The 15,212-nt window shown below is 49.9% G+C and overlaps 1 protein-coding gene across 1 annotated transcript in view; it reads left to right on the forward strand.

Moving 5' to 3' along the window:
- Lrrc20 (leucine rich repeat containing 20) overlaps window positions 1–14,597 on the forward strand; it is a 104,912-nt gene extending 90,315 nt beyond the window's left edge. The window contains exon 5 of the mRNA XM_031347829.1: window positions 12,064–14,597. Coding sequence (XP_031203689.1) covers window positions 12,064–12,218 — 155 coding nt within the window. The 3' untranslated portion in view covers window positions 12,219–14,597. The remainder of the gene's footprint in view (window positions 1–12,063) is intronic.
- The last annotated feature ends 615 nt before the right edge of the window (window positions 14,598–15,212 follow it).

Consider the following 15,212-nt stretch of genomic DNA (forward strand, 5'->3'; position numbering starts at 1 on the left):
CTGGAACTCAGAAATCCACCTGCCTCTGCCCCCAAGTGCTGGGCTTAAAGGCGGGCGCCACCACAGCCCGGCTTTTCACACCTTTTTTTTTTAATATCTGCTTTTTTATTAAGATATTTTCTTTATTTACACTTCAAATGTTATCCCATTTCCTGGTCCCCCCCCAAAAAACCCCCTATCCCATAGCCCCATCCCCTTCACCCCACTCACCAACCCACCCACTCCCACTTCCTTATCCTGGCATTCCCCTACACTGGGGCATCAAACCTTCTCAGGACCAAGGGCCTCTCCTCCCACTAATGACCAACTAGGCCATCCTCTGGTACATATGCTGCTGGAGCCATGGGTCCCTCCATGTGTACTCTTTGGTTGGTGGTTCAGTCCCTGGGAGCTCTTGGTACTGGTTGGTTCATATTGTTGTTCCCCCTATGGGACTGCAAGCTCCTTTAGCTCCTTGGGTCCTTTCTCTAGCTCCTTCATTGGGGATCTTGTGCTCAGTCCGATGGTTGGCTGAGAGCATCCACCTCTGTATTTGTCAGGCGCTGGCAGAGCCTCATAGGAGACAGCTATATCAGGCCCCTGTCAGCAAGCACTTGTTGGCATCCGGGATAGTGTCTGGGTTGATGACCTTGTTTTTAAGGCTGGCTTGGGAAGCCTGTACTGGCCAGATTCACTCTGCAGCCTTGTATGACGCTGATTGGAAGACTGGGGTCTGGGTCTCAGGCCCCATCTCTTCAGACTCCCCATCATACACAGTCTCCCCCAAAGGCTGGAACCCAGCATGAGGGATTGTCTGAACCCAGCTTTGTCCTTCTTCTCCATGAAGGTAAGGGGGGAAGTTCTGTTTCTGTGCTTCCTGCCTTTCTGTTGGTGTCGGGGAGATGGGAGAGGCCTGGTCGCTCGTCCATCTGGCTTCCAGCCAGCCATAGCACAGTCTGAGGAACTGAGTGTGTCCCAGATGCGGTCCTGGTGGAGGCATCGTACCCTCCGCCCACTGCCCGCTCCCCCAACATCCCGACTGGGTCACCTGATTTTATGTGCTTGTCTGTGGCATTTTGAGTGGGATGCGAAGCTGGGCTCCCCATGGCATCCTTCATCTTATTTGGTTTAGTTTCTAGGCACCAAGAATCGCTATGAGGCTTAGATAGGAAGCCAGGCCCTGCCTCCGGCCAGCTTGGATTCCCAAGAATCTAAAGTCATTCCAGATACACTAACCTCTGCTAATTAACTCCATGCTGGGAACTCACCACCCCGCTACACTTACCCACACCACCCAGTCTCCTCTCCTTCCTCCTCTTCTTCCTCCTCCCCCTCTTCGTCTTCTTCCCCCTCCTTTCAGCATCCTTTTGGGCCATGGGGTCACACGGAGGAAGAACATTACTCAGAACATTGCTTTGCCTCTCAGCTGGTCCCTCTGGATTCCCACATCTCTGTCAACAGTGCTAATGACCAGCCAAAGGAGGTCAAGCTGGCTTCAGGGCAGTGATGTCTGTAAATTCTGCCCACTTGGGTACTGCCGTGATTGATTACCCAAGCTTCCCATCAATAGGCAGAGCCCAGGAAGGAGCATCCAGGAGGGCAGGGCATTTATCCTGATCGCAGTCTTTCTCAGCAAGGTTTGGCAAGCCTTCGGCTACAGCCCCCACCTAGGACACAAGGCTGTGCAACCCCCTCCATACACTAGTAGACCAAGAGAAAGTTAAGTGAATCTCTCAGGTTTTTGTTCAATATGTATCTCAGACTGGCCTCAAATGCCTAGTCCTCCTGCCTCAGACATTCTCTTTTGTGACAGATGTAGCCTTGAGTGGCCTCGCCAAGGATGACCTTAAATGTCTGATCCCCCTGCCTTTACCTCCTAAATGCTAAAGTTACAGATGTATACCACTACCCCTGAGTTAGTTATGCAGTGCTGGAGATATCCTGAGGGATCTCCTGTATGCCAGGCAGTCTGTCAGCTGAACCACATCCTAACCCCCACCAAGCACTGGGGTTATTTAGCATGATTCAGGTGGCCCACCACACCTGAATTCTTAAAGCATTTTGCTTTGGCTTCCTGGGAAGATTCTAGAACCTCATCTCATACGTCCTACAGCTGAAAAACACAGAAGCTGCTCCACAATGCAAAAAGTAAAAGGAGACTCTAGAGAGATGGCTCAGAGGATAAGGGCCCTGGCTGCTGTTGCAGAGGACCCAGGTTTGATGCCCACCACCAATAGGATGGCTACCAACCATCTGATTCTAGAGTATCTGATACTGTTCTCTGGTCTCGGCAGGTACCAGGTACATACACAGTGCACAAATATACATGTGTATAAAATATCTACACATCATAATAATAATAATAATAATAATAATAATAATAATAATAATTTAATAAAAAGAAGCAGAATACGGTGGTATGTGCCTGCGATCCCAGCACTTGGAAGGCAACAGCGAGGTGATTAGGAATCAGGTCAGCCCTGGCTACATAATGAGTTTGGGGTCACTCTAAGATACCTGAGACCTTGTGGTAAAATGAAAGCACCTGCAGCCTTTCCAGAAGACGTGGGTTTTGGTCCCAGCACCTATATACTGTTCGTAATTGCCAGCTCTCCCAGCTCCAGGGCATCTGATTCCATCTTTTCGCTTCCACAAGGATGTGCGCGTGCGTGCGTGCGTGCTTTAAAAACCTTTAAAACAGCAACAAAAAATGTTATAAATGAGTTTAGAGGGGGCACCAAGGAACATGGCAGGAGCTAGAATCAGAGGAGCAGCAGGATGCGGGGAGATCCCCAGCTCTGAGAGGAAGCACTGGCCAGAGGGTGACAAGGCCTTTTCCATCATTAGTGATAGAGTGGCATGCTCTGGTCCAGGGAACTGCATTTGACACGGACACACTTGGCGTCCTCATCCTAAGGCACAGACCACTTCATCTCCTCTCCATCCTCTGTCCGCCTTGGCCTCTCGCTCAGATGCAGGGAGTATAAATGATCTTTCTTAAGCTTCATCCCGGAGCTCCCAGCTGGCATCTCGGGCTTGTCATCTGTAGTGACACTGCTTCGGGTTTGTCAGTTGTACCAGTGTTGACAGGGGTCCATGGCTCCACAGCTCCTGCCTCTCAGCTGCTTGTCACTCTAGCTGGAGAGCGAGCGCTCAGGCTTGCAGGTAGGTGTCGAAGAAGCTGGGACCAATGTATCCAAGCATTGTGACATTCAACGGTGACAAGGCCTGAGCAGTCTGCCCAGCATGATTAACTTCAAGAATAGAGAAAGGCGGTGGTGACGCACGCCTTTAATTCCAGCACTTGGGAGACAGAGGCAGGCAGATTTCTGAGTTCGAGTCCAGCCAGGGCTACACAGAGAAACCCTGTCAAGAATAGAGAAAGCCGATTAGTATCTCCATTTGGCCCTGACCCCTCAGGTGGGTGTTAGGATCAGGGTCTGTCCTTCCTGTTTGACACTCTGGCTTGATGACCTTAGTCACCAAGAATCTGAGGCTCAGTTTCTTTATCTGCGAAGTGGGTCTGTGGTGGTTTGAATGAAAATGGCCGGGAGTGGTAGCGCATGCCTTTAATCCCAGCACTTGAGAGGCAGCAGAGACAAGTGGATTTCTGAGTTCGAGGCCAGCCGGGTCTACAGAGTGAGTTCCAGGACAGCCAGGGCTGTTCTCAAAAAAACAAAACAAAAAAACAAACAAAAAAAATTTTAAAAAAAGAAAGAAAAGAAAAGGGCCCCCGGTAGCCATGTGGGAGGAAGTGTGTTGCTAGGGGCAGACGTTGAGGTCCTAGATGGCTCAAGCTAGTCCCAGTGTGTCTTCATGTTCCTGTGGATCAAGATGTAAAACTCTTAGCTCCTTCTCCAGCACAACACCTGCCTGGACACTCCCATGCTTCCCAGCGTGATAATGGACTGAACCTCTGAGACCATAAGCCAGCCCCAATGAAATGTTTCCCTTTATTAGAGTTGCCTTGGTCATGGTGCCTCTTTACAGCCATAGAACCCCAACTGAGACAGAACTGTTGTGAGGAACCTTTTAGAACAGGGCCTCAGCCATCAGTCTCTAGAAGTGTCTTTCTGCTAGGCCTTCTTAGATAAACTGCCAAGCTCCTGTGTGACAGGTACTTAAAAGCAGCTTTTGCTAAAAGGATTGACTTCTCACTTGGACTTACAGGTCACTCAAAGCAAGACAAAAGCCTGACATCTCTGCCTTTATCTGTGTCTGTCTCCGTGACTTTTACTCCTGCCTGGCAGGCTTCTTAATCACTTAGGAACTCGAGTGATTAACACTACACAGGCGCGCGCGCGCGCGCGCGCACACACACACACACACACACACACACACACACACGCACGCGCGCACGCACGCGCGCACGCTCTTTGAGGCTGATGACACAGAGATGAGTCACTGTCCTTCCTACCATCCCAGGAGCAGCAAAGGCAGGGAGTACAGACGACTCCTCTCCCCCCCAGATGTAGACATCCTCAGCTGGGAGCCTGTCATCTTACCAGAACTGTATGGGTCCCTGTCAGTGATGGCTGCAGGTGACAGTTGAATAATTCATTCGTGAGACCCCTTTGAAGGACCAGAATAAGATAAGCTTCACCAGGATTCCTTAATTATAGGCATGCCTCTTGCTGCCCCTACCCTAATTCTTTCCTCATTCAAACCTAAATTTCCCGTTCGTACCCATTAATAAGGAAGGTGGCCTCAAATCTGTAACAGAATTCTCTAAATTGAGACCCGTCTATACGACCACACTCTGAAACCTTTTGCTGTTACTAGTTTTTAGTTAACTGTTGGTTTTGTTTTACTTTAAGTTGTCAGGCCCAGAGCTAGACCAGGCCCGTTTATACTGTATGGAGAGACCTGATGACATTTGAAAGAGTCAAAGCTGTTGTTTCCCTTCCCGTGGTCTGAGAATCAACTTTACCTCCTTTTGTTATTTTACATGTACTGGGTGTTTTGTTTGCATGTACGTGTGTTCCACATTGGTGCTGGGTGACCACCAAGGTCAGAAGAGAGTGTGTGATCCCCTGGGACTGGAGTTATAGATGGTTGTGGGCTGCTGTGCAGATGCTGGGGATCCGGCACAGGTCCCCTAATGAGCAGCCAATGCTCTTTACCGCTGAGCCATCCTCAGCTCCAAGATTGATTGATTTGGTTTGGTTTTTTTCAGACAGGGTTTCTCTGTATAGCCCTGGCTGTCCTAGAACTCACTCTATAGACCAGGCTGGCCTTGAACTCAGAAATCTGCCTGTCTCTGCCTCCCAAGTGCTGGGATTAAAGGCGTGCGCCACCACCCGGCTGGCTGTAGCTGATCTTTTTTGGCCTCAGTTCTGTTCTTTTTCCATTATTTCTGTGGAGCAGAGTAGGGCCTTTTCTGTCTGGGGTGTGCTTTCTAGGCCAGACTCAGGGGAGACCCATTGCCTGTCCAGTGTCCCACTCAAAGTGTCCTCTACACCTGGCCCATCATTTTGTGGTTTTGGTTTGGTCTTCTCTGATACAATGTTACAGTGTTTCTGTGCAGCCCCGACTGTCCTAGAAATAGCTCTCTAGTCCAGTCTGGCCTCGAACTCAGAGATTGCTAGTTCAGTCTAGCCTGGAACTCAGAGATCGCCTTCCTCTGCCTCCCCAGTGCTGGGATTAAAGGTGTGGAACACCACACTCCACTGCAGAGCTGGTCCATCTTTCATCTTGCAGACAGTTAGTTACTCTTGGCTGTGCATCTGAAGGCCAGCCCTTTGGGAATGTGTCGGTACAGCTTGGAGGCTTCTCATCAAGCCTCTGAACTCTCTCCATGTTATAATCGGTCATTACCGATCTTGCTGATACTTACACGTCTCTGCAAGTGGATGGCTGCAGAAGGCCTTCCATTCCTTTTCCCCCCCGGGCTCAGCATCCCCTCTCCAGATCATTGGATCTTCCTGACGCTCTTAAAGACCTCTCCACTCTCCCTTCACCTCATCTCTTAAATCTCAGACGGGACGCCCAACCTAGCCTGGTTGGGACTGCCAGAGCATGGGAATTCACCCTAACCCTCCAGTTACAGCTTCCTTCTTCTTCATGGAAGCTGGTATCAGTGAAATGACTTGACCTCATTAAGCCAAACACAGCAGGGTCTCCTGATTCCTGGTGATGGGGCCTAGAGGGTTGGGTTGCTTGGTTACGTCCTCTCAACCACTGTCTAGAAGGGAATAAGCCTGCGTCTTCTTGCTGTTAGCCCCATAGTCTACAAGGGGCAGCAAGGAGCTTGCCAGTCTACAAGTGTTCAGCTGGAAGTACAAGGAAGTGGGTGGGCACTAGCAGTGTCAAGTCATTTTGCTTTCCATCCCTTCTGAGGGAGGGAAATGTTTGACCTGCATTCTGGCCTCTCCTCCTCTGTTGGAGATCGCCCTGTCCTTCCATCTGCAGTAGTTCCTACTAACCAGGCAGGTGGTGATCCAACCTGTGTCTTGTAGGCCGTCCTTCTTGCTGGGTTCCACCGTGCAAGCTGCACACCAGAGCCCTGAATGGGGCCCTGACCTAAGAGTATACAGCCCTCCCTCAGGGAGCTGAGCGGCCCATCCACCCTGACGTCTGAGTGGATGAAGGTCCCTTTTCTAACCCCCTTCCACCTGAAGGCTTGGCCGCCTGTGTTGCTGCTCTCCTCTGAGAACCCCCCACCCAGCTGAGGAAGGTGGCACAAGCCGGGTTGTAAAGCTGCTTGGGAAATGGCAGAAAGGACACAGGGCCAGTAGCCAGCCAGCCCACCATCATACACCCCCTGCTTTATTACTTAGCTGAGGGTCCCTTCACGAGTCTTTTAACCTCTCTGGACTTTGTCCTACATGGAGGATCATGCTAATCATGGTACTGGGGAGCGGGGGAAGCCTGGGGAGATAGCTGGGCAGCTGAGATCTGCTATTCACTAGCAGAAAACTGGAGTCTGGGTTTGAAGCTGTCAATATTGAGTGATTTACAATCCCTATAACTCCAGCTTTGGGGAACCTCAGGCCTTCTTTTAGTCTTCCCCAGGCACACATACGTGAACACACAAACTCTCCCCGGGCATGTACACATGTGCACGTGCATGTGTGCATATACACATGAATAAAAATTAATCTTTTAAAAAAAAAAACTAATGGTACTGAGCCTGTTCTGTTTTTGAAAATGTTAAGCTAAAATTGTTAATAATTAAAAAGAAGAAGAATGTTTTTAAGCCAGGCATGGTGACGCACGCCTTTAATCCCACCACTCAGGAGGCAGAGGTAGGCTGATCTCTCTGAGTTTGAGGCCAGCCTGGTCTACAAAGTGAGTTCCAGGACAGCCAGGGCTATACAGAGAAACCCTGTCTCAAAAACTAACAAACAAACAAACAAACAAAAATTCCTGTAGATCATAAATCAGCAGGCCCTCAATACATTCTACCTAAAAGCCAGTAGCACCACTGTTAGATGCTTTCCGTAGCATACTCCAAGCCCTGACTTCAGTCCCCTAGCAGCACATAATGTGGCGGAGCAGATCTGCATTGCCAACTGTTGGGAGGTACAGACAAAAGGATCCAAAATTCCATCCTCCTTGGCTACATAGCACATTCAAGGCCAGCCTTCAATACGTGAGTCCCCGAGTAAAAATAAAAGCAAGTAATAACAGCCAAAAATTCTATCAGCAACAAAACTCAGCCCAGCTCAGCGGTCCCAGAAGCCTGGGTCATTTGCAAGGTCCCATTTGGTTAGGCCTATGCTGGCCTTAACTGCTTTGGGGAAAAGAGACCCCTGGGAAGTCCCATAGTCGTGGAGCCGTCCACCTATCAGGCATAGCACCTTTAGGTTGCCTTCTCCCACCCCATGCCTACAGTCGCACACCCCTTGTAGAAGATACTTTAGAGCAGGTAGCCCCATTCTTGGCCCCTGCTCTGCTCAGTCACCAAATGTCCCTGAGCTGGGCTTTCCTGGCTTCAGGCTCCCCATCTGTGGAGTGGGCAGAGAGGCAGGTCCCTGAGCTTCCCTGGCTTCCTCGACTCCAGAACCCGGACAGGGAAAGACTGGCCAGAGATAGTGGCCTCTCTTTGTTTTCATCCTAGCAACGGAGCCTAGAGGGGAGGGCAGCATCTGTGCTATAGGAGCCTTCAGGGTCCGCTGCCTCCTGGCCATAGAGCCCTGAGCGCTATTCACCATCTTCAGATGACTCACGCTGTGTCAGGAGGGAGAACTAGTGACCTTGCTGAAGGTCTGGGAACTGGGCGGGGAGGTGAGCTGACCAGAGAGCTAGGGTCCGCGAATCATCAAAGGCAGACAAACACAAATCCTTTGATGGAGCCATTGACTGTGCTCCTCCTGGCAGGCAGCCAGAGGCATTCTCACGCTAGCCTTTAAGGGCAAATGATGCAGCCTGTATGTCCATCAGCTGGCAGAGGACAGGCCACGGTACATTTGGCTGCAGTTCAAGCAGGTGATTAGATATGTTCAAAGCCTCGTAAATGGATCCCACAAGGTGCCATAATACATCCCAAAATGTTGAGCGCTTGCCAACCCACAGAGTGAGGGCCAGGAGTTTGGAAGTGTAAGACAGAACACTTGCTAGTAAAGCTCAGAGGCCAGCACTACAAAATACAAAAACAGAAACAAAAAAAAAAAAGCCATCAGCCAGTTTGAAGGGGCTCCCGCAGGCCAGATCTGGAACAAACTGAGCAACAAATTAATTTAAACACGGCCGCCATAAATCAGTAGAAGCATAGGAATCCCTGTTAAGAAACAGATGGGTGGCCAGGAAGGACAGCCTGTATTGTACAGTGCCATGCTGAGCAACTCGGGGCATTGGAAAGCCGTCACTATGCAGTTATCACGAGGTTGGGTATAACAAGGAGTCTGTGGGCCTCAAGGCCGTGGCAACGGGTGGGAACCGTTGATGAGGACACTCTGCTTGCCCGTTCTTAAATTTTGTCCCTACAGAGTTCTAATTATTTGCAAAGGTGGGGAGGCGGGCGACTCCAAACAGCAGTTAATTATATGGTGGAGGAATCTAGCGCGCCATACTGACAAGAGTGGCCACAACAACCTTCAAGGCGACTATGCAACTGTGCAGCTGTGCACCTGCACTGGCTTGCCGCTGAGCATCTGTGTCCCCCATAAAACCATGGGGAGAAGGAAAGTAAGGCTCAGAACAAGGCTAGAAATTACTGTGGAGGAAAGCCGGGCTGTCTATGGGCTTGCTGATACATTGTATTCATTCACTTGCTTGTTTGTCTCTTTAGTGGTTTCTCTTTTCTTTTCTTTTCTTTTCTTTTTTTTTTTTTTTTTTTTTTTTTTTTTTTTTTTTTTTTTTTTGAGACAGGGTCTATCTGTGCAGCCCTGGCTGTCTTGGAACTAGGCTGGCCTTGAACACACAAAGATCTGCCTGCCTCTGCTTCCTGAGTGCTGGGATTCAAGGCGTGCATCACCACAGCCTGGCATTATTTTTTTGTGCTTATTTATTGTAGGAGGGAGTATACACCACAGTGTGCTTGTACAGGTCAGAACTTGTGAATATCAGCTCTCTTCATCCCCCACGCGGGCTCCGGAAACTTAACTCAGGTTCTCAGGTTGCAAGCCCTTTACTAGATGAACTATATCCTTGGCCACCTCATTTCAGACTGTACTGGAACTAATCAGGTCATTACAACCTATATTTTTTGACAAAGTGTGTTTTGAAGGAGGCCCTATTGTCCTTGGATGAATTGAATGGGTGATAATTTGAAACCTGATTTCTTTATTTCTTTATTTATTTTTTTCGAGACAGGGTTTCTCTGTGTAGCCTTGACTGTCCTGGAACTCACTCTGTAGACCAGGCTGGCCTCGAACTCAGAAATCTGCCTGCCTCTGCCTCCCAAGTGCTGGGATTAAAGGCGTGCACCACCACCGCCCGGCGAAACCTGATTTCTACATTGTATACATGGATATTTGGGACCCTAAGCTATGTATGACAGGAGAGAGTCTGACTCCTGAGGAGCCCAGCTTGTGCAGGACCCTCCTACAGGCATGTGACACAGGTGACATGATGTAGGGAGTCCTGATGATGTCACATTTTGAGGCAGTATAACCATGAAGGGCTGTGGTCTTGTCCAGGCCCTCATGATCTACAAGTGGTGAGTGGATAAAACATATTCCTGCTTTAGGGGCTCCTCAAGGGCACAAGTAGCCCAGGCTAGCCTCAGACTCCTTGTGTAACTGAAGATGGTCATGAATTTTCTGATTCCCCCATGGTTACCTCCCAAGTGCTGAGACCGCAGATGCGTGTCCCCACACCTGGCTTATCCATTTCTAGGACTGAGCTCACAGCTTCAAGCAAGCTAGGCACATACTCTGTCAGCGGTGTTACATCACCAGCCTCTGTGTTACATCACCAGCCTCTAAACCAGCTTTTTTCTTAATCACCGTATTGCAGTGTATCACACGCCACACATTTCCTTCATGGAAAGTGTACATACAGTTCGGTGGATTTCAGCATGGTATTATTACTAATTTAAAACCTTGCGCCACGGGGCCAGCAAAATGGCTCTGTGGGTAAAGGCATTTACTGCCAAGCCTAATGACCTGATGACAGTCTCAGAGAGCCACATAAGGAAAGGAGAGACCAGTTTGGGATGGTTTTCATTTACACATGCTCAGTCACACTCACACATACATGTATACTCACACGCATATGTACCCACACATGTATACTCACATGCATATGTACCCACACATATATGCTCGCATACATATATACTCACATGCATATATACCCACACATCTATACTCACATGCATATGTACCCACACACATATGCTCACATGCATATATACTCACACACATATGTACCTACACATATATACTCACACACCTATATACTCACACATGTATACTCACATGCATATGTACCCACACATATATGCTCGCATACATATATACTCACATGCATATATACCCACACATGTATACTCACATGCATATATACTCACATGCATATATACCCACACATGTATACTCACATGCATATGTACCTACACACATATGCTCACATACATATATGCTCACATACATATATGCTCACATACATATATACTCACATGCATATGTACCCATACATACGTATATACTCACATATACATATATACTCTCATGCATATATACCCACATACATATATGCTCCCCTACATATATACTCACAGGCATATATATTCTCACACACTTGTATCTTACATGCATATATACTCAAATAAGTGTCCAAAACGGTGGCAGCTGTAAATGACATGAGATTTACCATTGTGACCATTTTCAGTGCTCCTTTGGTGGCACTGACTGCTCCTGTGACCGTATGCGGCCACCACCACCGTGCACTTCCAAGATGGATGCCTCACCCTGGCTTCTCATAGCTCTGGGAGTCTGTGCTCTGCTTGTTGTTCCTGACTGTTCTAGATGCCAAGTGGCACTCTGTGCCCACCCCATTTCAGCAGCACCGTATTTGCAGGGGGGCTGACTCCTGTTAACGCATGTGTCTGAATGTCCTGACAGCGGACTGCGAGTCCACCTCATTCACATGCTCCTCTATGTCTTAGTAGATTCTAGGCTGCTGTGGCCAGCTCTCCTGTTTTCTTCATGCAGCAGGATCTAAGAACCTGTCTCTAATTCATTTGAGCCTACCTGAAGAGCAAAATTGTGGCTTATACAGTGATTCTATCTTCCAGACACCTGATCCAATCCCCCCATAACTGCTTGGGGATTTTGAAACAAGGTCTTGTGTAGCCCAGGTTACCCTCAGGCTCATTCACTATGTAGTAGAGAGTAACCTTGAACTCCTACTAATCTAACCACTACCCAAGCACTAGGATTGCAAGCATGTGCATCCGTGCCCAACCTGGGTCCTCCTCTATAAATCTGCTTTTCTGCATGTGGCTTTGGTGTCCTGGTAAAGCCCTGAAGGCCCCTCCCTCAGGGATAGGACCCCTGAGCTGAGTCCATTCACAATGGTCCATGAACATCAAAGGCCCTGCCTGGTCTCCCTGTATGCTCCAGGTCTTCCCATTCTGTCTTCCTTCCCACCCTGCTGGTCCCTATCTCTCTAACCTGTTCCCTTTCTTCCCAGCAGATGTTCCGGTGGAGAAGCTGGCCGCCATGCCTGCTCTGCGCGTCATCAACCTGCGTCTCAACCCCCTGAGCGCCGAGGTGCGTGTGATCGCCCCGCCGCTCATCAAGTTTGATATGCTCATGTCTCCAGAGGATACACAGGCCCCTCCGCCTTAGGACACACTCTTTGTGCTCACCCAGCAAGGGACAAAGGATACTGGCCTGCCATCCTGAGAGGAGGGAGGCCCATGGGAAGCCAAGCTTGGGGAGCAGGGTGGGTGGGCCAGGCAGCATACAGAGGGAGGGGCACAGCTAAGCCAGGGTGGGTAGCTTAGCACTGTAGTGAGCCCTGGTGCTCCAGAGGGAGGAGGGAGGTGAGGCTAGAGTCTAGGCTCAAGGGCGCTCACCGCTGCTGTGCTGACTTGGGTAGGTGTCTTGCTCTCACTGAGCTTGGGTTACTTGGGAGGAGGAAGAATCACAGCAAGATTTCGCTGAGTAGAACCCCTCAGAGGTTCTGTCTCCACACCGTCGGACACCCTCCAAGCTTGCAGATGAGCCTTGCTGGGCATTCAACGGACCTTATGATTCGAAGCCTTGTTTCTAGTGTGAGAGCCAGTCACCATCCTGAGAGGAAACCACCTCCGCCTATTTATTGCCTTCTGTAGACTGAACACAGTGACGCCCGTCATGGTGCCATGTCCTGGCCTTCAGGGTCCCTGGGCTGGTCAGAGCCTGAGCCAGGAGTTGGAATGCCGAGACATTGGTTGGACATCTGGCCAGAGTACAGAGGGGCTGCTCCAGACGGCTCATTCTTCCTTGTCCCAAGCAAGGCATTGTGTGGAGGACTTTCTACACGCTCTGTTCTATCCCTCCCTGAGAATGGCCTGGTGCCGTGGTCAGGCATATTATCTGCAGGGCCACCGGAGAGGCGGCCCAAAGAAGACAAAGCCATCTGCATGTGATGACTGTGACCCAAGGTCCTGAGGTGACCTCCTTCACCATGGCCTTCCTCTTGTGACCTCCCTTTGACGACAACCTGGTTGCCTTGTCCTGGTCCAGTACCACCAACCTCAAGACTATCACCATAATGACCTGCCATCTTGATGACCTTTGCCTGTGGTTTGGGGACGGTGGGTAGGGGGAGTACCGGCTGTCTCAGTGTGCCCAGAACTGTGGCATTTCCCAGGAGGTAGCTGGGCCCTTGCCCCCTAATAAGGCCTGTGCTTGGGAATATCCCTGACTCCCTCAATCTCCATGTGTCTACCTCCTCACCTGAGCAGCAGTACTATTAGCTGTCCCCGGGTCCTGGCTGGTCTACACCTTTGTGTAGGTCTGTGGAAGCCCCAGGACACAGGCAGGGCTAGGCCACTTTGTCTCCAACATTTTGCCGTTTAGAACTCAGAACTATTGTTGAGAGCAAAAACCCACCACAGAGTTTGTCCAGGTCCCTGTCTCTTCACAGTGTTCCTGGCTCTTGGTAAGCTTGCCATGGGGCATTGCTGGTATCATGGCTGTGCATCCTAATAGAAACCTTGCCCATTCCGCTCTCATCCCAAGGCCAGTCGGCCAGATGAGGAGGTAGACATGGGGCCCAAGCAGGGACTGGGTGCAGTCCAAACTGGACTGGTTCCTCCCTCCCACCCTGTGTCCCTGAGTTGGAGGTTTCACCTTGTCGAGGAAGAGGGATGTAAGAGCCTAGCAACTCTAAGTGTTGATAGGCTAATACCAGCTTGCTGGAAGCCTCCAGGGGTGTACACCTGTGATCCAGCACATGGTGGGGGTGGCGGGGGGGTAAGACTGTAGGATTGTGGGAGTGAGGCCAGCCTATGCTATGTAATGAGAGCCTATCTCAGCACAACAAAAGCAAACACAGTAAAAGAAGAAAAGAAGAATGTCAGGCATGGTGATGCCCACTTATCATCTCAGCCCTCGGAAAGTAGGAGCAGAAAGGTCAGGAGTTCTAGGCCAACCTCGGCCTAGAGTAAAGTACCCTGGGGCTATGTGAGACCCTAGAGTAAAGAACTCTGGAGATATGTGAGACCCCATTTCAGTAAAGGGGAAACTAAAATGCAGGGTCTCAGACCTCACGCTGGCCTTCTAAGCTAGAGTCAGTTCTTGTCCCAGCAAGAACGGAAGCTGATCCTTCCAGGAATTTCCTATTTTGAGCATCAGCAAAGGGTCTGAGCAACCTGGGCGTGTGTGCAGAGTGAAGGCTGTCCCTTCTCCTCTGCTTCTATGAACTTGAGTATGTGCTCAGGGGTCCCTCCGGCTCCCAATTCAGCACCGGGAGACTCCTGCATCTCAGATCGGTTCCCCATTTTTGTGTCTCTACGATGGTGGAATTAGTGATCGCCAGGTGATGGTTAGGCATGCCCTGTCCTCCTACCCCACTTCTGGTTATCCCTGCATGCCAGGAAGTTGTTCTCTACGCTGCCTAGACATTACGATCTGGCCTGTCTGGGCAAGTGTGGGCAGTCAGAACCCTCCAGATCCAGGCTCCCAGTGTGAAGAAGCCCCGCACTTCAGTCTGCAATTAAAGATGCTGTGCTAATCTCATCTGCTGGTACTTGGTGTATGGTTCGTTTCTTTTTCTTTTCTTTTTTTCCCTTCTGAGTGCATATGTGTGGTACTTGGTTTATTCTCCCAATACAGGCTCCCAGGAATTAGGGCTGGGTGTCACCTCCCCACCTTTAAAGGGAACTCCCTCTCTTTCGGGAAGCTTGAGTTACAGAGAGCTCGGTTCTATGACAGCCACTATCTATGGTCATTAGATCGGTTGGCTGGCCTGTCTGCCTGCCTGTGTCCCTTAAGAGCAAGCTGTGGCCTAGGGGTATTCCCTCAGAGGAGGAGTTGGTGAGGAAGTTCATCAGACCCACAATGCGAGATGCCAGCCGCATTTCCAGCCATCTGTATACAAGTCGATAGGCTAGAGAATGTTAACAGAGAGGCTCCATCAATGTGGTCACAAGGAAGCCATGATCCATGCTGGGTGAGGCTTTCCAGTGAGGCCTTTTTTTTGAAGGTAGGGGAGGTCATCCACACCCCTATAAGCAACTCCTCACCCTCTGTAAAGAAACCCAATACACGTTGGTTCCCCAGATTTAACCTTAGTGGAACCAGACCTTAGTTTGATACTGTTAGGGAGGTAGACCTGGTTTATATCTGCCCCTG

This window comes from Mastomys coucha, unplaced genomic scaffold (assembly GCF_008632895.1).
Source record: "Mastomys coucha isolate ucsf_1 unplaced genomic scaffold, UCSF_Mcou_1 pScaffold3, whole genome shotgun sequence".
Taxonomy (NCBI): Eukaryota; Metazoa; Chordata; class Mammalia; order Rodentia; family Muridae; genus Mastomys; species Mastomys coucha.